Consider the following 27,435-nt stretch of genomic DNA (forward strand, 5'->3'; position numbering starts at 1 on the left):
AGCTTTCCTCAGTTAACTTCATAAAGCCAAAAAAAGGGGCTGTTCAGGAGATAATTCCATCACTCTAAGATTGATTTCAAGTAGTGAAGGATAAAAATGATATAGATAGATATACATAATACAACCAGTTTTTAGCTTCTGAGAATGGTGCCATCTGCAAATAATGAGAGTTATTGGTAACAAAGAAATGTAAGGTCTGCCTGGGGTACCCAACAGCCCAGTCTTGACGATCTGATTTGAAGGGCAGTGTTATTATTTAGAAGGGCAATTTGCTTTTGCTTATGCTGAGACCCAGCAGCAATGCATCTGACATAGAGATGGAGATTTCTAAACTACCAAGAATGGCCAGGCTGGGAACATAGTGTGGTCATAGCCACAGCTAAAACCTGCATATGTAATACAATCACTTTGAAAAATCTAATACATTACTGAGATTTGGAACCAGAGGGAAAGATCACTGATTCTTGAGCTTTTCTTCCTAGGCAGAACACCCTCCCATATGCAGAGATTTGTCCTGCAGAAAACTAAGGCATTTCTTAGGTCCCAGATGAATAAACACATGTAAACAAACCTCACAGAACTTCAGCTAACACCTTTTTTCTTTACAGTTTCTGTACAATATGACAAGAAGGCAGCTTGCAGAAATGTTGGACCTTCTTCTCTGTACCTCATTTAACTGGCTTCTGTACATACTTTGTGGAGTGCTCTTTTTTATTGCACTGTAGTCAGTTGTAAATCTTGCACTGAGTTATTCAGTAATACCTTTTTATATTGTTTGAGTGAAGAATGAAGCCTAAGGCTTGATTCTGACTACAGATATGGCACATAGGTATTTATCCTTACGTACTTTGTTGTATCCTTATTGCACATGCATGTAAGCCCCACACGTGCAGTTCATGCAAATTGGTACATTTCTTGTCAAGTTACCTCTTGACAGCACCTCATTAAAAAAAAAAAAAAAGGACTCACATACCAAAATTCAAAATTACACCATGTTTTAAAGAACACATGCTTGTGTTCATGTCTTTGAATCACCTTTTTTGATGTATGGGGAAAAGATTTGTCCCTTTACTGTCCCATGATTTGTCATTTTCCTTAGCCTTCCTTACTAACATACTAAAGTTTCAGTGCAAATGATCACAAAAAAAATAGGAAAACATATCCAAGTTGGCATGGGAATCCAGCCTTGACAACTGGTGGCACGGTACTTGCAAGCATATTTTGAGCTAGCTACTTGGATTAATTTTGCTGGAATGAGATTGTCTTCTCAATATGACAGTTCTCAACATTTAATAGTTGTTTAATGTTCCCAATAGGCTCAGCCTTGCACTTTATAAATCAGAGAAAATAAAATGAAGGTCTTTATTTTACCACTTCAAAAATTATTATCCTTTTTGTTCTGGCTTGTGTTTGTATGCTGATAATATATTTTCTGTAAAGGGACAAGGAGCAGACTGACCTGGAAAAGGAAGTCTTTTTTATGTAGAGCTTCTTTGATCACTCACAAGACTTGTGTTCTGATCTAAGCTCATTGACATCAATGGAAGAAAGACTGCTATTGACCTGGGGGGAAGGGTTGGCTCCTGTCCACACGGAGTTCATATACGCAGAAACAGATGCTAACAGATAAAACATAGTGAAAGTCAGAGTTGCAGAAAAGATATTTTTCTCTGCATAAGCTTAGGTTTATAACACAATCAAATGTCTTTTCACTTAATATCTTTTTCTTAGTCCCTGACACAGGAAACTCCAATTTCTACGTCTATTGTTGCTGTTTACCTGCAGAGAAACCTTGGATACAGAAAAGGGGAGAGCTTGGTGCATACTTTCCAAAGGATGAAAATGGAAGGCCTCCTCCACAGACACTCGTGTGACATTGAAGAATAGGAAAAACGGGAAATAAGACTCCAGGGAAACCTCCCCCTCAGCTGCATTTCCCACAGGAAGAGCCATTTCAGAGAGGGAACTCAGCACTATGGCAATGGACACGGTCATCGAAGAAGTGGATAATTGCAGAGTCCACTTAAAAGATAAAGAAACTTCTAATGGGATTTTCCCTCTAGGTGACAGTTTCCAGACAAGGCAGGTGAATACACTGTAGTCCAGAGATGAAAAGTCAGTCAGTAAATACTCCTAAAAGGAATCGTCCCCAGCTCACTTGGGGGACAGAAGGCAACCTTCATTCTGACATATATCAGTATCTCCAGAAAGGAGAGCATGATAGTTTTGTCATTCGCCATTCTGCCAGCTACTTCTTTGGTACCGTTGATTCAGTAACTGTTTTATATTTCATATTCAGGAAATTTCTATCATTCAATTGAATGAGAAAATATAATGAGACCATACTTTCCACTACCAACACAGTTTATTTCAAACAAGAGTCTCCAAGTACTGTGAACATGACATTTATGCTTGGACCAGCCAACGGCATCTCTTTATCCCAGACATTCTGGCCAACATGTTTCATATCAAGCATCTCTTCTCATTTGGTTAATGCCTCCTACACAAGCACCACAGCTATGCACAACAGTCAGCAGTTAGACAAAACTTTACTGCTGTCTTTCTCTTCAGGCTTTGACTGGACTTTTAGAACCTGATTCATTTTAACATCTCACACGTTACATGCTGACCCTGCTCTACAGTTTCAGCTGACTGACACACATCCGTAAAAACAGGCATAGGATTATGTGCACCTAATGTCTCAATGAAGCACAGGAAGATTTGTTAATTCAAAGCTTATTCCTTTAACATTGGACTAAAATGGCAACAGATTCACTGACATGTCTGAGAACAGAAGCAATGTGAACAAAGAGGTAGGTTTGGGGAAAGATGCCATAGAAAAGGAAAGTAAAATTATTAAAATATACTGGCAGAGATAAATTGACCTTATGGATAGATAACTGTGTCATTCCCAGCCATAGTATATGTATCTCTCAAAGCCTTTAAAGGTAGAATGAAATCCAGAAACTTAAATTTATAATCTCTTAATTCCAAACCTAAATATTTATCTTTATGACAGGTGTATCCCATTCCCACCCTGAATCACTTCTTCAGATTCTATTAAAAATCAGGAGTTTCCAACTAGAGGCTTAGAATGAACGAGATTTTTCATCCCTTTCCCCTTTTACTCCTTTCTCCTGTTGGGCCTGCAGGCTCTGGGTAGCCTTTCCAGAGTTGCTAGGGACTGTGGCTCCAGCTGATGCTGGGTAACTAAGAAAGTTAAACAGAAAACATGGGTCTAGAGAACAAAGGTTGATGCAAGAGCTTAGGTTTCTCATGCTGTGTCATAGTCAGGAGTATGCAGGGGGAGAGGAAAGAAGAAATTGTGTAAAAAGCCATCTACTAAGAAAAGAATGTTTGATTTGGATCACAGGATGTGAGACTGGAGAATGTATTGCATAACTTGATGGCTTGTCCTTATTTGCAATGATTCAGTATCTGGCACTGATCACCCCATTTCTAAAAATGGTATTGAAAAGTGACAGAGTACTCAGAGGTGATGGGAATGACCGAGGAATGGGAGGAAAACACCTTTTCGTTTTACAGCAGATAGCAAAGACGAGGTCTGCAGGTCATCCTACAGGTTGTTGCAGATCACTGAGTCTGTGTCCTTCCCTATTACCCAATGGACATTCACCAGGTCAAATCCCAGCAGACTCTGTTGCCAGAGGCTCAGTTTCTTCATGCCAAACTTACTATCATAACAATCCTTTCTCAGTGGTATTTCTTTTATAACTGCAGAGCAGGGCATATAAAGCTCCTTGCATGGAGGATGAGATAGGAGGGGAGTGCAATGCTGTTGAGGAAGGGCTACCCCTCACCACAGCCATTTCTGAAGACTTCTCTGCCAAGACCAGCCCATTGAAGCCCTTTTCGGAAGTGTTTCTCTCTACCCCAAAGTGGGCACCTCCAGGACAGCTCTCTCCATTAGGGTCATTTAATTATTAGCACGCTCATTTCTCCCTAGCCTTTGAAAAAAAGCACCATCCAAACCCACAGGTCCTTACCCCAAAACAACCCTTCTCTCATTTCTGCCCCTCCTCTGTGCTGATGTGGGAAAAGGGGAGCCAAGACACAGGGAGCCCCTTGGCATCTCTTTGCAGAGGCTGCACCTGCGGGACTGAGCCCTGCTCACCCTGTCTTCTTACTGCTGGTTTATGATGGGTGAGGTTTTTTTCTTTGTCGTTGTTTTAAAGGGATTCACAATCAACACTGTCGAAATGGAGGGAGTAAACGCCAGGCTCGTTATGAGTTCAGGAAGCCGCTCAACAAACTTTAATATATATACAAACTCCTGTTATTTAAACAATAAAAGGGGAGCGGGTGAAAAAATTCTATCAGACCGCAGTGGTGCTGGGCGGGGACAGACCGACCTCATTCATGGCTTTCTCTGTGCAGAGCGAAAGGGTTTACGTTTTCCTTCTGCTTCCTCTCCCCCACAACCCCCCCGCCTCGTTTTAATTTTGGGATGGATTAAGACAAGCCTGGAGTCGGGAGAACTCCTCCCACCCGACTGCACCGGGAAGGAACCACTTTTGCTCCCGTAAGTACGCGGATACCCACGCTGCCCGGAAAAAAAAAAAAAAAAAAAAAAAAAAAAAAGAAGGATTTCTTCATTGAGAAAAAAAGCTCAGCCGCCTTGAGCTCCGGAGCCAGCACATGTGATAACGCATCCGACATCCGCGCCCGGGCGGGGAGCGGGGCGGACTCTTCTGTTAGGGGAATTTATTCCATTCTTGTTATTATTTCTATTATTTCATAATTTGTTATTATATGAAAATTAATGAGTTAACTTCTCAGCCCCAACCGCAAGGGCAATCCTCCGAGGGCTGGACCTGCCGGAGCTCAGGCAGCGGGGAGAGCCGCGGTCAGCATCACACTGGTGCACACTAGTGCACACCGGTGCAAAGGGCCCGGGTTCGGCGGGCTGCCCCCAGAGCCCCCCCCGGCACATCTCTCGGCGGGGCTGCGGAAGGACGTCTCACCTTGTTTACCCCGAAAGCGGCCGGCGGCGGGGGGAGGCGGTGGGTGCCCGGGGCGGGGCGGGCGGCCGGGGCGGGGCGCGGCGCGGTGGGCGGCGGGGCCGGGCCGGGCCGGGGCGGGCGGCGGCGGCGGGGCAGTCAGCCTGCGCGCTGGGCACCGTGCGGGCGTGCGGCGGCCGGCAGCGAGGCACGGAGGCAGCCAGCGTCCCCGCCACGTAAGTAGCTACTAATACGCCGGGGAGAAACGGTGCCTTGCTGAAGGGGAGCGGCGCGGCCATCCCTTTCCTTCCCCTTGTCCTACCCCCGGAAAAGGAAAAAAAAAAAAAAAAAAAGACTGAAACAAAATCTGCTCCCTGATTTATTTTTTTTTTAAACGATTCCCATTTATTCCCTATCCCCAGCCTTTCACTTTTTGCCGCTGCAGTCCCTGCAGTGAGAAGTCAGCCCCCTTCTCGCTGTGCTGGTTTTTCTTTTCTTTGTGCGTGAACTACATTAAAAAGCTGAGAAGAAAACGAGTCTCCAGACAAAAATCCTGCTGTGCGATGGAAACGTGAAAGCGTTCCCCTTCCCTCGCCCGCGGTTGCACTTTTTGTTCTTCTATCGAGGCGGCCGCGATAACAGCAGCACTTTTCTTTTCGCCGGCGCGAAGCGCTGCGCGCTGCCCCGCGTTCCGCCGCTGTTCCCCCTGCCTGCGCGGCTGCCGCCGGTGCGCGGCCCCATCCGCTGGGGCGGCCCCGCCGAGCCTCCCGCCGCGCGGAGCGCTCTTTTGTCGGCCCGGCCTCTGCCCGCTCCAAGTTAAATGCTCCCTCGCTATTTCGCGGGGCATTTTCGGAGCGCCCCGGGCGCCAGCGGCGAGGCTCACACGCCATCTACAGCCCGGCCGCGGCAGCGCGGCTCTGCCTCGCCGTAGGAGAGAAACGACGGTCCCCGCTGCGCGCAGCGCGTTTCCTAACCTTTTGTTTTCGCCCGCGCTGCGCGCCCCGTGGGAGCGGCGGCCGCCGAGGCCTGGCCGCGCCGCTCCGCGCCGCCGCTGCTCCCTCACCCCGGGCGCCGCTGCCCTGCCGCGCCGTTCCGCACCGCTCCGCGCCCGGTCGCCGGCGGGAACAAAGGGCCGCGGGCTGAGCGCTCTCTCCCTGTGCCCAGGACGCGGCGCTGAGGCTGGTCGCCCGCCGCCGCCGCGCTCCCGCCCCCCCCGCCACACAAAGGCAGCCGCAGCTGGACGGGCGAGGGACCGCGCTCCACGCCAGGGCTCCGGTGCAGCGTCTCGGCTGGTCTTCTCCATACTCATGAACATACAAAGGTCAACCCCTATCACGATAGCACGATATGGGAGACCGCGGAATAAAACCCAGGATTTTGAGGAGCTCTCGTCCATACGGTCCATCGAGCCAAGCCAGAGTTTTAGCCCGAATCTAGGCTCGCCGAGCCCGCCGGAGACCCCGAACTTGTCGCATTGCGTTTCTTGCATCGGGAAATACTTATTGTTGGAGCCTCTCGAGGGAGACCACGTTTTTCGAGCCGTACATCTGCACAGTGGCGAAGAGCTGGTTTGCAAGGTAATACCTCTCCTCCTTGTTCTCTCCTGGGTCAACCTGCTGTCGCGGGTTGGTTTCCTGTGTCTTGCAGGAGGGCCAAGCACGGTCCTGTATCTCAATTATTAAACAGTTGAGAAACAAAAGGCAGGCAGACAGGATTAAAGGCGCATCCTGTAACTTTTCCCTCTCTCTAGACAATGGCCACGTTAAAGCCATGGCTCGGAGCCAGTTCTGCCTCTTACCCGGGGGATACTGTTCTGGAAAGAGACGTGCTTTAAGTAGGTCTTAACGTGAGTTCAGATCAGGAGAAAGCCTCATCTTCCCCACTCTCGCTTTTCAAAATGGAGTAGGGAATCCCCAGCTAATTTTAAGGTGTTGGGACCTGCCGGCTTCCTCGATTTTTCGTGTCCCTTGTTCTGTGAGTTGGGGTACAGAAGAAGATGGAGAAACCAGGGGAGATTGCCATCAGCTTTGTCTTAAAAGTGATTTAAAATAAAGCCACATTGAATTAATCAGCCTGAGCTCCCTCACGGTGGAGGTTGTTTGCAAACAGCATCCTCCCCCATTGCACAACTGAACAAGAATAAAACCTGCACACCTACGGGTTTTAGAAGAGCAGAAAAAATAGCTATCCCACTCTTTGTAGCCTGCCTGCTTTTGGTTGCTTCCTCCCAATTTGCTTCTACAATTGAAAGGTGAACTGTGGCAAAAAGAAACCCACATGCGTACATGTCTGTGGAGGGATGTTTTTCTCTTTTTGGGCTGAGGGAAAATTTTTCCTTTGTTCCTAAACTGCGATTCTCATTGTCTGTAGTGAGCCAGACTTATGTCCAGCAAACCGAGGCATTATCTAGTAGCAGTTTTTATAACTACGTAGCAAATTGCAACCTTGCAACACATCCTGCAGTGTTTGTATTGTTTCCAAAATACAGAATCGTGCCATTTGGCTATTTTGGGCATATTTCTAGTGTCAAACTAACTGCAAAATGGAAAAGTAGACATATTATCACTTATTTGTAGTCCAGGGATTAATGATAGTATTGCTGTTTCATATACTTTCTCATACTTGATTCATAAGAAGTTATGGACTAGGTTGTAGCAGGGAAGAGAAAATAATTGCTCCTGTTTGCTATATGTAAAGATTGAAGTTCAGAGGGCAATTTAAATATGCTTACTGATTGAGTTATAAAACCTGATGCTTAGGCAACCTAGGACTTTGTGTGGTTATTTAGGGGAAAAAGGGGCCCGTGACTTTGCAAAGGACTAATGTTGCATGCTGAACTGAGTGCTTTGTTACTAAACTGAAACAGAACATGAGAATTTCTAGAATGAAAGCCCTGCTCAGTGCAGTCATACAGTGCTGCACTCTAGGACATTGGCATCTTTTCATGAAATAAACAGATCCCACAAAACTGCTGCTCTGCATGAAATTATAGGTGAACTTGCACAGCAAGTAGTGAAGCAGGGGCTATGCTCTTCTTTGTTTCCTGTTTGGTTTGCAGGATTAAGGCACTGTTTTGATAACAGTATGAACAGCATAACTGCAGCTCACAAAGAGTGGACTTTATTTTTTTTCCTTCCCTTTCAGCTGTATGTTTTTGAGCTCATCCTGACATTTGAGTAGTATCAGTTTTTTCCATATGTGCGAGGCATTACTTCTAGCTGTGCTCCAAAAATATGATCTTAGCCTGAATTGCTATTTTTTGAATATGCAGTTGTCAGTCCTGAACTCAATTTAATGTGTGTTTTAAAATGCCTGCAGTATCCTGACTACTATTTTTCAAGTAGCCTTCCGGCTAAGAGACCTGCTATCTGGTATCTTATTGAAGGTGCTCTTAGATATTGCTTTCAGAAACATTGGTTTGGATAACAGACACATACTGATGATTCTCAAGATTCATTTGGCTGCACCCACTGACTGTACAGATACTGTTATTTGCTTCAAGGCTTTGTGGCATCCAAACAATGGTAACTTCTCACTTCCACTTCCCAGCAAGAACTAAATCAAACTGCAGCTTATTGGACATTTGCTGAATTAAAGCCAGGGATCTTAAAAGCTGGGGTACAAAGAAGTCTTTTATAAAAAGGTATTCTGGACTGTAGCAGCATGATAGCACTTCTCATCTCCCTCCCCTGTTTTCAAACATAGGACTGGTACATATCCAGACCTACTTATTTAACATAGTCTGAGAACCACGAAATGTAACTAATTTATATCAGGATTTTATGACTAGGAGAGAATTGTGAAGAGGCTTTTTTTTTTTGCTTTTTTTTTTTTTTTTCATGAGGGTTTGAGCTACATAGATGTTCCTGCTTAAAATTTATTTTACAGCAGTAGCTTTGTAGAAGAGCCATTCACTTAACAATGTAGTAGTTACGAGTTTTGAGATCCAAATGTCAATCAGTTCTCTGGAATGAATTACAGACCAGGGATTTGAGCAACACCCCCTCCCCACCCTGATTCTGTTTCCCTGGCGCACCATGTCACCAGAATGCCTCAGTGCTAATCTACCCCCTGTAAAATGTGTTGGATCTCTTTGGCAGTCTGCCTTTAAGGTTGTTTTTGCATGTGCTGGAGTACAGCATCACAGGTATGGGGTGAGGAGAAAAAGGTTTGTGGGGAGGGGGTGCCCCAGTTTCTTGTGGTTTGGGTCATGTTCTGTGGAAAGAGTTTGTTAGGATTGTGGGCTGAAGCATTAAATATGACTCAGGTTTTGAAGCCCGAGGTAAATTCTGATTGAACCGTATCTCTCAAACTCGGTTTTGAAAGCTTTTTAAAGCTTCAAAGAAAGCAGGGAGGTTTGCTTCTTGGAGAGGATACAAATACCAGCTATTGGAATATGAATACTACAACAGAAAAAGAAGAAAAACAATTGCAGTTTAAACCAGTTGGTTAGAGACCTATAACATTTCTCAATTTTTATGTTGGGTTAGAATGACACATGACTACCTTAAATTATTTTTACCAAAGTAACAAAACACCCAAGAGTAAGTTACATATTAATAGAATTTTATGCTGGTGGAAATGCTAGTCCCTTGTTTTGTAGTATCTCTGGAGCAGGTACAATTAAAAATAAAAACCACTCCTATCAATATTTTGCTCATATTCTCTTTTAGCACACTGACTTCTGTTATTCTCAATGAAGTCTTTCTTCTTATTGTAATGTGGGTATTTCTCAGTTGACTCAAATACTGATTCATTCGTCATCACTAGATTATAGTAACTTTTTATATTTGGGTTTCCCAGCAGCCTTTTTAATTCTTTCAGCTCATTCATAAGATCAGTGATAATATACTTATAGTAAAGGGACACTTTGCTTTTAATGGAGTACTTGATTGAAATGCAGAGAGTTCAGGGTGGTTTTGTCTTTGCCTTTTGAAGGATGTTTGTCTGCACTCCAACAGGCAGGGCTATTTTCTGATCTTATAAACAGCCATTGTAAAACTGAGACTTTGAAAGTGAAAGTGACTTTGCCATTTGTCAGAGATGAAAGAAAGGCAGGAAGTAAATATGAATAGCAATAGATGAGGTTTTAAATCTGAAAATCCTTAAAGGTCTAATGGGTTAATAAAAACAAGAGAGAGAGAGGCACGTGTATCAGGTGGGATTAATACAACAGCTTCTCTCAGTACAAAGCTACTGGCTGTATTCTCTATGAGTTTATTTGGATGGAAAATAGAAGATAAGCATATTTCCTTTTGTGTACTGCCTTTATAAGTTACTGGTATTTACAGCTTAATTCAGATTACATTCTAAATTTGATCAGCTATTAGCTAGTGAAACTATTCTTGCCCCAAGTTTTGAAGATGAGCTTTGCCTGTCAAGGTTACGTGTGTGTTCTGTGTGGGGTTGTATAGTCTGTTTTGTCGTCAGTGCCATAAGCTTGTGACATCCTGTTTACATTGGTGCAGCTTCAGCAGCAGCATAAATTGTACTTAGAAATGGTTCTGCTAACAGAATTAGATGTACAATAACTTCACTGTCCTTCATGTCTCTAACCATGGCTTTACTGTCATTGTTCCTGCAGGTGTTTGACATTGGCTGCTACCAGGAGTTATTAGCACCATGTTTTTGTCTGCCTGCACATAAAAATATCAACCAAATTACTGAAATAATTCTTGGGGAGACAAAAGCGTATGTGTTCTTTGAAAGGAGCTATGGGGACATGCATTCATTTGTTCGTACCTGCAAGAAGCTTAAAGAAGAGGAGGCAGCCAAACTCTTCTATCAAATAGCTTCTGCTGTTGCACACTGCCATGATGGAGGACTGGTACTGCGAGATCTCAAGCTGCGAAAGTTTATTTTCAAGGATGAGGAAAGGTAAGAGTCTCCCTTACTTTACAGGTTGCAGTGCCTGAGGTCAGGTATTCAGAGTTACAGGATGCTGTGCCCTTCATTGACACCATAGTGTTCACTTGTGGTACACAAGGTGTTTGACTTTCTTTATTTTCCTCTGCAACCTCATCATGGGATGGATCTGCCATTTAGCCTTCTGGTTTAGGCTTTGGAGTAAAGTTAAGTATAGAGTGCTGTTTGCATCTTTGCCTGGCCTCTGCAACTCCAACCAGAGGAGCACCCTTGTCCCTAAGGAGGGGACATCTCCTGGAGGAAGGCTCAGCATAGATGTCTGTAGAGTTGTGCCATCATAAATACTGCTAGTGTTAAAAGAGAGAAGGAGTGAAAGATCCAGTATGTTGAAGAGGGTTGGGAACTGAAACGTCTCATTCCATCAAGGAGGCATGAAGAGAAAGAACAATGCAGTGGTTAATGATAATACAAGCTGGGGAGAAGGGCCACCAGTGATATGAAGGGCTTCTTTGAGGATAGCTTCTTCCTTCCTGTGCTGGGAAGGGTCTGGAGGCTGCTTCTGAGGGTATTATGTGGTCACTAATGACAGAATAACTGCCTTACTGTGTGGGTGCCTGTTTTTAGTATCAGAGCTGTTGTGGTTCTTGGGGAACTACTTTTTCCGTTTCGTATCTCCACCCTGCATGCTCTTCTCTCAGTGCTCAACTATTGGGGGAAGGAGCATGGGAAGACAGGGAAAAAAATAATGCTGGTTGCTCTAGCTATGCTGTTGAGGTACTGTTTCTGAAGCTGAGCCATAGCTATACTGTTGCACCTCTGGAAACTTTGTCTCTCTGTCCTTGTGGTTTCCAGTTTTCATCATGTTACATCATATATTCACTTGCAACTTCCACACAAAGCACTAGAATAATGAACACTGTTAAAGGCTTTCACAGAGGGATTACATTGGAAGATGACCATTAGGAAAAAAAAAAAAAGACAAGTAAATGGGGGCAGAGACTGCCTTTGTTGCTTTTTCATGTCTTGGTAGTGGATGGGGAATTTTTTTTTCCCTTTTAGTTAAATCCTATAGATTGTCTGAAAGCTTATTCAAACTGTTGCAGATTGAAATGGATGTTCTGGAGAGCTTTGTTAAAAATAACCAGTGCATATCAATTCCATTTGGGGCTGTTTGGGGAATTTATAAGCAACAGCTGGGGCACGTAAGTTTTCTACAGGCTCAGTAAGTCTTCAATCTGAGAATTAGAAAAAAAGCAATACACAATTTAGTCAGGAAAGAGAAGTTCCTGGCCTTAAAATAAAAATTATAAGCATCTATCCTGTTTAAATATTCTGTACTTAAATTTTGTTACAAGCTCAGTTTTTCAAAATAAACTTTGCCTTTTAATCTCTCTACAAACTGAAAAATAAGACATATTTTCACTTTTTAATTCAGTTCAGGCAGTTCTCAGAAAAGCACATAGCTATTCCTTATTTTTCTACCGCGGCTCCAAAATATATGATTACACATTCCTCCTTGCAAATAAAAAAAATGTGAAATGAAACTAGCTTAGTGTCCATTCAGAGAGAAGTGCAAAGCAGATAGATGTAAACTGCACTTTCACAACTTCTACTCTGAGTTTAATAATTAAACACCATTATAGCACCCTTGATGTAGACAAGAAGGAAACTTGTACAAAATAGTTGAGGGAGGGATTGTTTTCTGTTGTAGCTGATAACGTCATAACATTAAAATAGATTTTTTTTTTCCTGGGGATGTAAATAAACTTGTGTGGTTTTGTATGAAGGACCTGGAGAAGCCCCAGGGTTCACTCTCACTTTCTGCTGGAAGCGAAGGCAGCGTGAGCCCCGAGCAGCGTGGCGGGCGCAGACACGGGCCCGTGCTGAGCACTTTTGAACTCCTACCCTGCTGCTTACTAAGAACTGAATGCGAGACCAGGCACAGGGCCAAATCCTTTAGCCACCCAAGAAGAGTGGTGCATACTATAATACCAGTGTTTGCTTTTATGAATGTTTCTAATGTAACCGTAATCTGCAAAATCACACAGTTACTCACTTTTGAACAGTGTCTTCTAATTATACAATAATTCACTTGAAAGGTCAAATACAACTTGCTGGTTATTTTTAAGATAATCATAATGCCATTTTCTTCTGGATGTAATGTTGACTTGTAAGTAGAGAGGTATTGTAATCCTTCCTCTGCTAAATAAACAGAGATGAAATAGTGTGAGATAGAAATAGAACCAAACAGCGACTGTCTTTTTTCACATACTCCAATCATCAGACTGTTTTCAGTCATCACTTCCAATCTGGTGCTGAATTGAAGCTGAAGAATCTTCGTGGTCCTTGTGGGCTCAGGGAGGTGTTTGTGTGCTGTTTGCACCCTCTCCAACCTGGTGTTTCCCTGAGTCTGTGGGTGCTGTCACCCGCTTGCTGAGCAGGCTGCCTTTCAGAATGTCCCGTCTGCAGCAGTGCCTGGGAGATGGGTGCTCTGTGGTACTGGTGATGAACCAAGGAGGAAGAAAAGAGATGAAAATGATATTTTGAGAAATGCGTGTGAACTTTGCTGCTGCATGTCGCCTGTTCTTCAGTGGAGCTCTTTCTCAATAGTTCTTTCCCTAACTATTTCTTCAAGTCTGTTTTTGTGCAGTTCACCTTTAGTACCTACTGCTTTTAAACTTTCTCTTCTTGAAGGTTCTCACAGCTTTTATTTTGGTAGAATAAAAGATGGGAAATCCAGTGTGCAGGCAGTACAGGAATGGAAAACTCACTTCTTTTATTTTTTTAGTAAGATAGTTGTCTGCTCTCAGCTGAGGGCTGCCAGACTGGAGGAGCCAGAGAGAATGTGAAGGATGTATGGAAGCAGTTCCATCCGTTTAAAAAAGAAAATCAATTAAAACGTTTCTTAGTACATACTCCTTCCATTGATCCTAATGATATCCTGGTAGTTCAATATGAAATCAGAGCTCCTGGAGTTTTGCAGGCAGCATTGAAACTATTTCCTCCACATTCCCATTATCTAAATTACAGCTGGAATTTGCAAAATTTCAGGCTCCTGATCTAGCAGCAGTCATGAGTGCTCTTTGCTCCTCTTGATGTCATTGCTAAGAATACATGTTATTTGGATGTTGCAAATTGCAGGCATGGGATGTTTGTAATGAACTGGAAAGTAAGAAGGTGAAAAAAAGTAAAGTTGGAGGCTGGTAGTGCTGAGCGTTTTGTGGGGATCCTAATTTTTCTAGCGATGTTCTATTGATGTGCTAAATTGAAGGTAGACTGTGCTGATGTGTTATGTCTTACTATGCATATGTGTAAATAAATCAGCACTTGAAATGTAAAATTCCACAGCACAGAAACCAACAAAACCAATTTGTTTCAAGATACTTTATCTATAGCTGCTTTTAATCCTGAACTGCAGAAAATTTGAAGATGAGGTAAATTGCATCCCATGAAAATCGTGTGTGCTGTTGCCAAGCACCTTAGGTTGGATTGTTTGTTTATTTTTTTGCTTTTCTCCATTTTGTTTACAAGAAGGTTGAGGGATTGTGGTTTTTGGGATGCATGTGTGTATCTGTAGTCTTTTAGTATTGAAATGTCAGAGCTGAGCTCCTTAAACCTGCAGCTGAACTTGATGAAGCAGAACTTTTAAGACATTACAGCATGGCTGGAAATGTTTTGTAAGACTGGGTTAGCAAGCAGCAGCACATCCATTAAATGAGACCAGTGACTTTCAGAACACTGAAAATATGGGAAACAGCACTGACTTGTCATGCTGGGTCCCATCGGACTTTCTAAAGTACCTAGAAGATTCTTAAATATTTTTTAAAAATGGGTCCTTAAACTTTTAAATAAAGCTTGAATCCAAAACAGTGAAGATGAGCTAAGATAAAACATGCAGTTTTGAATGTTTTCTGCTTCCATCATGTTGGTCATTTTTTCTTTTCCTGCTTATTAAACCAGGTCTGTGTTCATGTTGCAGGGCCCTTGCTTTTGATGATTTTTTGCTGTGTTCATGTCATGGTATTTACAGTTTTCCTCATACAGCCTGTCATCATAGTAGGCCCTTGGGCAGAGTGATTGTGCCCTTCTCCTAGCTGGTGTCCCATGAGGATGTTGCAGAATGGCCAGGGCTTTTTGGGTTGTGTTAAAAATAGCACTACACACAGTATATAGCTAATGAAGCACTTCATCAGTCCGATATGTAGCAGATGTTTTGAGAAGGAGTCACCTCAAGTATCTCAGAATTAAAACAACTGTTTCTCTGTTGGTTGTTCCAATGGTTTTCTTAATATAAGACCATTTCTGCTGTCAGAGAATTAATTATTTCTTTAGTGCGTTTTTAAGCCTTTAATTATATTAAAATATTAGCTGTCGTAGTATTTGAAACTTAAAGACCTTTTGTATTCATCATACTTGTTGAAGGGAAAATTAAAATAATTTTGGTATTTACATATTGTAATTTTCCTGTATTCTTTGTGTAAATATGAGAAATGGTAGGCAGGTGGGATTCAGTAAAAATAAACAGAATTTGATACTTTTTGCTCTGCACCAGGGGAATGCAGACAGTACAGTACACTAACTTAGAAAGCCTGTGTTAGCATAACATGTTCATTTGGTGCTCTTCACATTTTTTTAAATTCTGTTTTTACTCTAGAATTTCTCAGCTTTGAGTGGATGAGGCTTTAAGGTGACCTAGTTAGGTAGTTTGAATCTTAGTGATACAAACCTGATCCCACAAAAAATACAGAATGTATATAGTATATACTTTTTCCAAGGAGACTTTTCATTTTCTTATACTTAGTGGTAATTTTCCTCCCCAGCGTTTGTCAAATTGTAATGCAGTCAGTTGCTTTTTCCCTGTGGTGCTAGAACTTGCTGTTTTATTTACAATTCAGTAGAGAACAGATAAGTTAATGCTTTTCCTAAGTCCTAGAAAGAGAGTCCTAATGTGGAAGAAAATTAAACAAAATGGGAGTTCTCTTTAAATAACAGAAGATTTAGAAATAAAACCAATCTCTGCTTGTTTTGTCATTTAAGCACTTTGCATTACCCTGAATGTGGTCACAGGATCAAAGAGCATAATTTCTTCAGTGGTGGAGAATCATAGGTCAAATTTCAACCCAGAAATTACTGTTATATTGCATCTTCCTAGAATATGGGGAGGAAAGAGAATTTCTTCACAGACAGCAAATCTCTGCTGTCAGACCGGATAGAGAATGAAGCAGTTGCACAACTGTTCTCTGCAGAAGGGTTCATGCTCCCTTTTGCCTTCATGCGGTTTGATTACAAAGGCTCTGTTTTCTCCCAGTGTTCCTGGGAGAAACAAGTTTTGGATTTGTCGGGTATGCAGTACCCTTCCCAGGGGGGTGCAGGAGGCTATCTGCAGATGTTGAACATCACGCCAGCCCTGTCAAGTGCTTAAATCTCCTCCCAAGGGTGTGGATAGTCACAAAGGTCAAGGGCTTTGCCTTGAATGAAAGCAAAAACCAGGGAAAAGTTGGCTGCTGGCTGGCCCTGGGTTGAGGATCAGAGCTCTAATGGACCTTGAGTCAACTCCAAGGCCCTTCAGTGAGACCATGAGTGGTGAGAGCCTTTGCTGTAGCACCCAGTTTTGGAGTTTGTAGCAGGTTTTGCCTTCAGACTGTGCTCTCCTAGATATCTGGCTCATAGTTGGACATGTATCTTTTCTTCTTCACTCTTCCTTCAGTCTTCGCACTTTGTAGCCTCAAGCACTAGTTCTGCTGAAGGGTGGTGTGAAGGTGCAGCCTTGTGCAATGCTTGTAGCAGGACTGGGGCCCTGCTTGGGGACCTGCCTTTAGTCAATGCTGTCCCCATGTCCTGTCCACCATCCCTGGCCATGCTGTGTGACTTTTTGGTAGCTGCCTCTGGCTGAACACCGTGTTATATGTTGGCTGTTGTGCCAGATGTGGTTGGCATGTTTGGGTGCCTGTTGCAAGATGCCCATCATGGGACTGATCTGTCCAATGGTAAGTGCTATGCAGCCCCTGGAAATAGATGTCTCTTAAGACATCTTGCATTAAGAGTTCAACACCTGGTTGTTTTGAAGACTTAAGAACTTCCATCCATGGACTCAGTGCAAAATACTCCATGTTGACTTTTGAGCAGAGACTGAAGGCATCTGCGTTAGGGATTGGGGGGGGGGGGGTAGGCAGCTCAGCTAGTGGTGGCTGTAGTGAACTGTCATGGTGAAATTCTTATGTAGCTTTTTCTTCTAATTGTCCTTTTTATCACAGCATGAGATTATACTTCAGGCTTGGGAGGGAGAAGAAAGGTGGATATTGTAAACAGGAACCAACCTGGGGCATATTCAGTCTTAAGCACCTGCTTTTTGGTAGATGTATATTGCTTGGAGACAGGTTTACAGACATCTAAGCAAAAGGTTTCCAGTGGGTTTGTGAAATAATGGCCCTGCTTTATCTTGGAGGTGCTGTGTACCCACTGCACGCTCAGCAAGTGTAGGCCTTTTTTCACAACATGCAGTTATGTTAACAAAATAAGATTTTGATCTCCTTTCCCTGTGGAGCTTCACCATGCACTGTATGAAAAGACCTAGAAGAGATGGTGAACACAGCATACAGTTGACAGCATAGCCTTTTAAAACTCTGACCTTCAGTATGATCCAAAAAGATAAAAGTGAAGGAGCTGCTTTGAGACAGATGCTTATGGAAAAAATGGGCTTCTTGCAGTTTTGAAAATGAGCCCCTCTGTGGAAGGGTCTGCATGGAATTTCAAAGCTGTCACCCCAGCACACACATAGCTACCTACGTTTTGGGGAATGTGTTGTCTCCTTAGGCAATGAGGGCAAGGAAGAAACTAAGTATATGGCATACAGGACAGGCTGTTCCCAGCAATCCTATTGGAGTGTTGTGGGGCACTTGGGGACCCAGCCCTTCCTGGAAATGTGCAAGGGGGTGGTCTTGGAGCATTTTTCTTTACAGTGGATGTCTGTAGGAAAAAAAAAAAAAAAAAAGCTAGCTTCAAACAGTTTAAAAACCCTAAGTTTCTGGGTCTTGCATGTCAGCAAGGGGTTGCGGGGCAGGGTTGAGTGTGCTGGTAAGCATCCTTTTGGAGGAAGGGTGGGAGATAATGTAATTTTTAGAGGCTTCCTCATTCTGCGGAAGTACCAGTGAGGGAATCTTCCCATAGGAAAAAGGTTCATCCTGTAAACCTGTACTGCTTGCAAGTCCCAGTTGTCTTTCGAAACATATCCTTGAGCCTGTTTCATTATGCAAGAGACTGTTTGTCTGACAGCCTTTGTGCAGGTTTTTTTGTTGTTTGTTCGTTTTTTTTCCCCCCTCAAGTTGTGTAGGATGTTGTGTGGTGAACTCCCAGGCTGTGCGCTGTTATGCACTGGAAGGGATCTTATGGTGAAAGGAGCAGGATTTAAATTGATAGCATAACATTTCCCCTCTGATCCTGTGAGCCTCAATGCCCCCGGAGGAGATGGGGTAGTTCTGAGTTCAGAATGAGTCTTTGCACCAAGCTGCAAATCATCTGCATAGAGTTTCATTAGCTGCTTTCCCCATCTCAGTGTCTCTGTGACAGTAGCCTACTTCTGCATTATTTAGGAGAGATTTCTTTAGTTAAAAAAATCAATTAGCAGAAGATAACTGTTTCCAGTGTCGAGCTTCCCTTTTATTTTTTTTTTTCCCCTCCTTGTGACTCTTTCCCTCTTGTGGCATGATTGCATTCATACTCATCTCTTCTTTATGATGGGGTACTAGCAACTGACCTTGATTAAATGACCTGTAAATTATTGGCCACATAGGAGCAATCCCTGATCTACTGGCCAGTTGATGGCTTGAGTGTCTCTACCTAGAGAAAGGCTTTCCTGGCCGCAGTCAGAGTAATGCTGAAATATGAGATTGTATTGCCTGGGTGCCTTCATTTTTCTCATATGTAGCGGGGGGAATATTGTGAGGCACCTCTTCCCTTTAGAATTTGCCATTTTATATTTACCTGCTGTCACATTAATAAAATGGCAATTCAGATGGTGATGACAGTTGTTTTCTGGTCTCTGGAGGCATGAGGCTGCTATATATAATCTGTAAATCCAGTTCATCTAATTTTGAGCCAGCCTGAATAGCAAGTGGATGGTGTACCTGGAGTGTCCATAGTAGGATGGCTCCTTCCATCTTCTCCCAAAGCAGCTGATCTGCCTGTTGTCTGGGGGATAATGCTGTACTAGAATTGTGGGTCTGGTCTGCAGGTAGTGTTCCCAAAATGATAACTTTTGCTAGCTGTGGTTCAGGTGTTATTTCACACACAAATGGCTTCAGGGACAGACTAGGAGCAACTGCTTTCATTGATTCAGGCATGGGCTCTTTTACTACTGACTGTTTATTCACTGCAGTGGAGATATTTTCCTCTGAAACCCTTGGACATTCAGTCAGTATTTCTGCTTTAAATGTTCCAGATTTTTTTTTCTCCTGCTTTATGAGCTTAGAGCCCTCTGAATAATTCCACTCATTTTGGTATGGAAATTGTGTTTGCTTTTGGAGAGCAAGCGTGAATGCTGGGTTCTTACAGCCCTGGCTTCATTGTCAAAAGGCAAGATAGTGATTTGCCACTAGCCCCTTAGCTCTGCAGGGAAGAATAATGCGAATCACACTGAAAAAAGTGTAGGATGTGCAACAAAGCCAGCTGCCAGAGATGGGTGCTAACTCTGGAGGTTGCATTGAAGAATCTTCTGGAAGACATTTAATTGATTAGGTTTTGTTACATTACTGAAGAGCAAAGTCTGAATGCAGTCAAGTAATGAATGGCATATTGATAAGAAATTCAGAGTGGTATTGTTTTTCATGGGTTTCCCTGACGGTTTCTATGGGGACAAAGACGCATTTCCCGTCTGAGTGCTGCTGCTGCCCTCTGATTGCACTTCTGTGGTTTCATTCACCAGTAATGGGAAAGCATTCATAGGCAGAATAGCTTCCCCTTTTTAAATAGCCATGATTCAGGGTTGTATTTTTTTTTAATGCATTAGACTAATGCAGTGTTTTATCAATGATCTGATAGATGCATAATGCTCTTTTTCCAAGTGCTTATTCAGGATCTGCATTAAAACTTGAAATTATGTACTGTAATTACGTAAGCCTTGACAAAAGTCTTTGTTGCCCGACAGTATGTGTACAAAGTGATTCTCATCCAGCTTTGGCAGTAGCTTACATTTGAACTTTAGGGATTAATTTTGTTGCAACCATTTGAATGGCCGAACTCAAATGCTGATGCCTTTAGAAAACTTTTTTTCTCTTGTGGGGGTCCTTCAGTTGACTGATATGAGCTCATTATTTAGAGAATGAGAGGTTTTTTTAGAAATGTGACTTTAAAAAAAAAAGAAAATTATTTGTCCTTTTTCTGCTCCGTGATGGGAAGCGCTTCAAAGCTGATTGTGATTTCACATTTCAGTGTTTGGTTTTCAGTCTGTCCCTTGCCTGCCAAGTGTTGAATTTAGGTTTGTCCAGTTGTTCTGCAATTGGACGCACTCCCCACCCTTTGCTGTGGAGGTTCTGTGTTCTCAGATACTACTTGCAATTTTGAGGGTCTGTTTGTTGTTTTTGGCTTTTATTCTTTTTCCTGGATATTTTATTTCAGTGCTCCCTCTGAGAGACAGTGTGTTAAGAGGGAGATTGCTTCTCATCCAGGGTGTCTCTGCACTTCTGTATATTTAAATTCCCCTTTTCCCCTCCTAACCCCCATGCACCCCAGAAGAAAAAAAAAAACAAACAACAAAAAAAAACCAGCTCCCTTGTTTGCCAAAAACAGAGCTCATTCAGACAATGCTTGAAATGTGGAGGAAGGGAAGACCAGCCAGAGCTGGAAGCTCTTTCTCACAGAGATGGGATGCTGTGTGCTGGAAAATAGAAATAGCAGCTCCTAAGCCAGGCTGCTCCTTTTTGATTGCCTGAAAAAAATGTGAAATGACTGTGAGATTTGTCATTTACACCTGTGTATTACCTAGTTGTAGTCTGATTACAGATTTCGTCCTGCATGTGAGGCTGAGGTACATAAGCCTTGGGTCACTGGTGCCAGCAGATGGGGGGGTTTGCCAGCCCTGGTGCTGGCTGGCAGTGAGGGGCGCTGTCAGAGCTGTGCCAAGGCCCTTGGCAACAAAACCTCCTCAGCGCTTTTGTGCCCCGGCTGTGCTGAGCGGGCAAGCCACTGTGCCAGTGAGCCATTCCCTTATGCTGCTTCCTCCTTGCTGTAAGCCTTACGAATGAAAACGAGAACATCTAAGTTGCTTCTGGTCGCAGCTAGGAGGGGGAGAAATTCATGCTGGGGCTGTGCGTCCGGCAGTGTGTGTGAGAGAGATGCAGCTCCTGCAGTTTGCCAGGGAAACAAGTACCTGCGCAGAGTGGTGTGTCCAGTGCCCATATCTCTGCTGGAGCACCGTCTTGTTGCAAAGGAGCCATTTCCTCGCTTGTACTTTATACATGAGGGTGTCTCTGAAGGTTTTGGGGCTGGCAAGGAGGGAGAAGGAAGACTGAAGGCTGTGTTTTTGTTTAATTTGGGACCTTTTGTTTCCTCAAAGCCTGTCAACTCAGCAGGATGAAAAACCTGGTTTGAGTGTTCGCTTCATTTGGTCACAGCTTATGGAGGAGCAGGCAGATAAGGGCCAGCTGTTGTTCCATTTGCTTACTTAAACAAAACCTGCTGTAGCATGCGTGGAGGGCTGCAGGTTGCAGCACTTTGCAAGAAAGCAAAACAGGGACAAGGCTTTTGTATGCTACTTCTGGTTTATTATCAAGAAATGTTTTCTCCTGTTGGGGAAAGATTAATTTTTTTTACACACTTTGCAGTCTGCTCTTTTTTGGTTTTGTACTGCATCTGTTGTAGAAAATAAAAGTTTAGGGAATTCCAATAATTTTTTATAGCATAAAAGCCTGTCAGTGAACTGTTTCTCTAAATTCTTTGGCAACTCACAGAAATGTAAAATAGGATGGGAAAGTAAACAATGTTTCCCTGTGCTATTGACACTGGGATGGCAGGGAGAGCATGTGTGGAGGTGAGTTCCCTCCTGTAAGTTGTTTATAAATAGTATGCTCTGACCTGCTCCCTGTGTGTGTGTTCTGCTTCTGTTAGCAGGAGTGAGTTGATGCTTTCCTGTCTGGCAGCTTAGTGACTTAATGTACATTTGAGTAGCTGGCCTCACTGTTTTATTGCTACACATACTTTTCTATGGAAAACCTGAGGTGGGCAATGCAAATGGAATCACAACTCACGTCCCTGCCTTCCCTTTAATTTCCTCCTCTCTGTTCTCTGCCTTCCTTGGGGTGTTGGTTTTTGTTTGTTTGTTTGTTTTTTCTCTTGGCATTTGTCCTTGCTGCTCATCCTGTGCTGTGCAGGTGCAGGAAGATGTTGAAGCTGAGCATCATGAAAGAACTCTTCTCTGGTCAGTCTCCTGTTTTGGACCCTCTGTGGTAGTTATGGAGGGGAATTACTGTGGTCTTGATAATTGTAGTTTAGTTTCTCCTTTTAACCAGCTTCCTGTGCAAGGTAGTCCTGCTGTAAAGTATTGTTTGAGTGCTAATGAGGGGGCTGTCCATTGCCAGGAGAAGTGCCATTAAGCTGGCAATAGGTAATTAATCAGGAAGCAGGTGTGTTGCACAAACTCCATCCCCAATGGAAGAGAAAACACTAGTCTATTTAAGGAGAAAAGGAGCTGCCTTGACACCCTGTGCTTGGGAGCCAGGTATTCTGAATTCTGTATTTATGACTTCCTGATTTGAGGCACATTGCCAAAGGGGCTCTTTGCTAGTGAATGTCTCTAGCTGTTGAAATGGTCCGAATGCCATTATAAGAGTTTACAGCACAGTTACCTTTGGAGTACTCCATGGAGTAAAATGCTCTTCTGTTGGTTCAAAGAAGATAGCAATGAGCTGCCCTGGAACCAAGTCTAAGCCAAAGCTGGCTCAACTGTCTTTTGCAACTTAAGTCCTAGAAATGTTGTCTTCAGTAAACATTCAAGAAACAGGGCTCTCCTTGTCTGCTTTAATGCCTGTTAAATGATGGGCTTCAGTCGAGAAATGTGAGCTCTGCTCTCTGGGTTGAAGTTCAGTCCCTGCCTGTGAATGTCTGTGGTATGGGAACATGGCCATGGCACAGGGCTGAGAGTGGTCGTACAGACCAGTGAGGCTGAGGGACGAGGACAGTAATACCCAAAGTTGAGTTGTGATCCTGAGTTGTTGAACGAAATCCTGCACCATTGCTACGTTACTCTTCCATCCAGATGCACTGTTGCATTGTAGGGATTCTGCTCTCAAAGCCAACCATTGCTGGCAAAAAAAATTGCATAGCTTATGGATGCTAGCAGTGAGAATTAAAAGGAAAGAAGGGTTATGTTCATCTAGTGCTATGACAAGCAAGTTGGGCATCATTTTTTCTGCTCCTATGTGACATCCATAAGAGAAAAAAATTCTCTTGCAAAGATAATTACTGCAGCATAATGACAAGTTCACAGTGCTTTGCAGGCAGGATGAGTTTGCAATCTAGATAAGGCATCCCTGTCATTTTTCCATAAGTCCTTTGGTGGCCTTTCTGTTCCTTACAACAACATGAGGAGATGCTCTGGTTCATCTGGGTATATCAGCTTGCTGTTAATCTCGGCATTCAGCTCACCTGATTTCCCTTTGCCCAAAGATCTGTTCAGGAAGACTGAAGTCTCTTAAAATTGCTCTTTCTTAATGCTGGGATAAAGAAAAATGTTAGTTGATCAGAGGGATGATCTTAGGTCGAAGTGACAATTTTATTCCTGTTGAACATTGTGGAATTACAGTTGCAAGTAACTGCTCACCAGTGTGAATGTGTCAAAATAAGGTCATCTAGTAGGGCTAGACTTGTACTTGGGCATGGGTCCTACACAGGTATATTAGAGTACAGCCAACACAGAAAAAAAATTTAGTATTATGTCTTCTTTTGGAAATCATGTCTATGTAAACTTTACTGAACACATCTTTTTTAAGACCTTACTAATGAGTTTACTGGACATAACTGTATTTGAGATCTTATAGCTGTGTGCGGGGCAATATTCCCTTTGTCTCTAATATCTTTAACCAGTGTAGAAGAGACAGCACAACTATCTGTGACAAGTGCTGTGAGTGCGTTTTTACACTGATGCACTTCTGCAGTTGTTGAATTTTGTAGAGTATTACTATTACAACCATGTAATTGTAATAGCTTGGAATTTGTATTTTGATGTTTGCTTACCTTGATGGTTTTTTTGTTTGTTTGTTTGTTTTGTTTTGTTTTCCCTGCAGGACTAGAGTGAAATTGGAAAGCCTAGAAGATGCTTATATTTTAAGAGGAAATGATGACTCTCTCTCTGATAAGCACGGATGCCCAGCCTATGTGAGTCCAGAGATCTTGAACACAAATGGCAGCTACTCTGGCAAAGCAGCGGACGTATGGAGTCTAGGTGTCATGCTTTATACCATGCTAGTTGGACGCTATCCTTTCCATGACATTGAGCCTAGTTCCCTCTTCAGCAAGATCCGTCGTGGGCAGTTTAACATTCCAGAAACTCTATCCCCCAAGGCAAAATGCCTCATACGTAGCATACTGCGTCGGGAGCCATCAGAAAGGCTGACTTCACAGGAAATTCTGGACCATCCCTGGTTTTCTACAGATTTTAATGTATCGAATTCAGGATATGGTGCTAAGGAAGTATCAGATCAGCTGGTGCCTGATGTCAACATGGAAGAAGACTTGGACCCATTCTTTAACTGAGCACAAAGACTGGTGTTCAGAAGGTACACAACCTGGAGATGGACACATGAAGGAGCCCTTCCTGACCGTGTTAAGTCACGTCCTGCATCAGCCTAGCTTGGTAGCAAAAGACACTCAGAGGTCCTCAGATTGAGAAGGAACCTCCACAAGGAGCTAATATAACAAATGTAGCATGGGGACAGACTGGGGGGGCGGGGGGAGCTTGCTATCAGGTTAGATTGATTTGGAGGAGAAAAGGCAGCATGGAGCAATTGTAGCTTCTCACCTTTTTGGAGCCAAGGAGGCTGCACATGCCAATTCTGGTGCAGCTGTATCACTCCTGTTTCTGTTCCATTAAAAATAGGGGTAACTCACGACAAATAGAAACTTCTTTGCCTCGGCTCACATCTTGGCATCGCACTGTTAGATATTTAACTTCAGCCATTATTCAGGGAAAGTACAATTGGCTAAAATTTTTTTAATTAGATGTCTAGTAATCAATGGGATTAATTTAAGAAAAAATTAGGTGCACAAAGACTGACATGAAAAGTGGGTGCTAAAAACAAACAAAATTTCAGTTCATGTCTCTTGATAGCTATTTTCAACTCATTTCTTCTAAATAAACTACTTAATATTCTTGTCAGGAAATGACATTTTAATGCTTTGTTCCCTTAAGGGGAAGTAACTGTCATTTAACAAGCTGTTCTGTTTTGTGTCAAATGGTTTGTTGCAGGAAGCTATTATAACTCGAACTTCCAGATGCATTACTGCTATAATGGGGAAAAAAATAAAACTATATACTTTTTTTAAAAGATATGAGATACTGGCTTCCATATCTGCCATGCTGCACGTATATGACTAGAGAGGGCAGAAAGCCCTTAGTCGCGTCTTTATCTGAGAACCGATCTCTTCTTTAACTGACTGGCCCATGTGTAAATAGAGGGCTCTTTATTACTGAAGAAGAGTATTGTGTTGTTTGTTTTGTTTTAATTTTGAATTCCCCTCGACTTGGGAAAAGAATTGTTTGGGTTTGATTTTTGTTTATGTCCAGAATAAGAAATAAGAGGGTATTAATAAGCTGAACATTTATATTACAGATATTCCTCTTGAAACATACACAGTAATATGCACCTTTTGTATTGTCAAGACTTATTCTATTTATTGAAGAAAATGTCACAGTAGTGATGTATTAAGCCAGTACTTCAATTACGGGTTGACTTGGGATGACATGTTACATGCTGTAGTTAACACACTTCTTTTCTGTTCAGGTATTTCTGTCCCTAAATAACTTTTTATTTAGCTTTTTTTTTTTTCTAGATAGCTTTATTTGATTTAGACTGGCAAATGTTTTTATTACTGCTTTTATATTGCTGTATGATATTGAAATCTCTTGGCATAAATATTTGTGTTTCCAGTACCTCAGTTGTTCTGATATTACTGCCTGTATATGTTTTGTGAAGTGGTCATGTTTTTTGGGTAGGTACATGTGGACTCTGTAGTATGTAAATGTTACTTGAATTTGTGCTTAATTATAGTATGTGGCATGTGCGTACAGCTACTTGGCATTTGACGTATGGATGCTATTTGCCTGCCTTGCAGGAAAGTTATGGTCCCACTCTCAAGAGGATGTTTCACAGTTCTTTATCAAGAGACAAAGCTAGCTGCAGCTGACCTGCCTTGGTTCTATTTTGGTAACTAAGAATATAAAGGAGTAATGTTTTTACACTCTGAAGATGGTGCTGTGTCAAGAAGGACCTTTTTTTTTTTTTTTTTTATTTTATGAGTACCTTATAGGAGGAAAGATTGGTGATGTGCATGGTGGGGTTTTACTGCCTCTGGTGCTTTGTCATGTATTTGGTTTAATGTTTTTGTCCTAATCTCTTCAATAAATAAAATTGTGCATATTTAACTAAACTTCAGTGGTGAATGGTGTTCTTACTGTGTCTGAAGTGCTGCAAGAGTTTGCTCTGTTAGGATCATTTAGCTGGGATTTTTTGTGCTGCTAATAAGCTCTTGCCAGACCTGTGAGCTGAGAAAGCTTAGCACTTATATTTACAAGGTAACACTGTAAGCCTTTTCATCAAAAATTTTTACCATTGGCTATGAATGAAACTGGCTTTGTTTATTTTCTTTTGGCTTGTCCCTACCACTTAATAAGTCCATTTGCCTTTTTCAAGTAGGGTACTGAAAAGCAGTAAGAACTATGTCTTTTGGTGGTGAGAGGTTCTTGTGCTGATGAAGAGAGATACCAAAATGGAGCAAGCTGGCACATGTGCTTACCAAAGTCTTAGAGAAATGGGCATCTTGCACTTGCCCCTCAATTCCAAAAAAGATGGGTCTGAAATAGTACCTCTTAGTTTACTGTCTTTTATTTAAGGCTGGAGTCTGTTTCTGTCATTCATCTTGGATAATAAAATACCTTCATGTAGTGAGATCACATAGGAGCCACACGGAGTAAAAAGGTGCTTTGTGAACCTGAGGCCGGATAGATGAATCCTGGTCCGTTAAGAAAAGACCGTTTGTAGGGGCCTTCAATTTGAACCAGGCTGCAACCTGTTTTCAGCAGGTCTGTGGTTTCGAAGAGCTGTAGGTAGCCAGTGATCATCCTTAAAAAACAGTCCCCTGTCCCAGACCCCTCCACTTCAAAATAAGAGTATTGCACCTAAACTGCTAGCACAGGGATTGCTGTCAGGCTGGCTAACTGTAAAACATTATTTCATCCTAGGTAATTCCTGGCATGTGTTGAATATATCAGTTGGTAGGTTGAAAATTAAAATTGTTGATTATAGCACCAACCAGAAATGTTATTAGCATGTAGAAACACTTGAAGATCAGTTTTTAAATGTTCTGTATGCCTGCAGCCAGAGTTTAAATTACTTGAAACACT

The 27,435-nt window shown here is 42.6% G+C and overlaps 1 protein-coding gene across 1 annotated transcript; it reads left to right on the plus strand.

Moving 5' to 3' along the window:
• The first annotated feature begins 5,086 nt into the window (after window positions 1-5,086).
• TRIB2 (tribbles pseudokinase 2) lies at window positions 5,087-26,462 on the plus strand. Its single transcript, XM_082048614.1, has 4 exons — window positions 5,087-5,197; window positions 6,126-6,538; window positions 10,546-10,838; window positions 24,101-26,462. Exons 2-4 carry the CDS (start codon window positions 6,269-6,271, stop codon window positions 24,567-24,569), a joined length of 1,032 nt encoding a protein of 343 aa, XP_081904740.1. The 5' UTR covers window positions 5,087-5,197; window positions 6,126-6,268; the 3' UTR covers window positions 24,570-26,462.
• The last annotated feature ends 973 nt before the right edge of the window (window positions 26,463-27,435 follow it).

This window comes from Streptopelia decaocto (genome assembly GCF_964273445.1).
Source record: "Streptopelia decaocto genome assembly, chromosome: 3".
Classification (NCBI taxonomy): domain Eukaryota; kingdom Metazoa; phylum Chordata; class Aves; order Columbiformes; family Columbidae; genus Streptopelia; species Streptopelia decaocto.

Bases quoted from the DNA above. Each gene is read 5' to 3' on its own strand.
- TRIB2 (XM_082048614.1), top strand. From the start codon at position 6,269: ATGAACATACAAAGGTCAACCCCTATCACGATAGCACGATATGGGAGA. The intron at 6,539-10,545 runs GTAATACCTCTC...TTGTTCCTGCAG, and splicing joins GCGAAGAGCTGGTTTGCAAG to GTGTTTGACATTGGCTGCTA. The intron at 10,839-24,100 runs GTAAGAGTCTCC...TTTTCCCTGCAG, and splicing joins ATTTTCAAGGATGAGGAAAG to GACTAGAGTGAAATTGGAAA.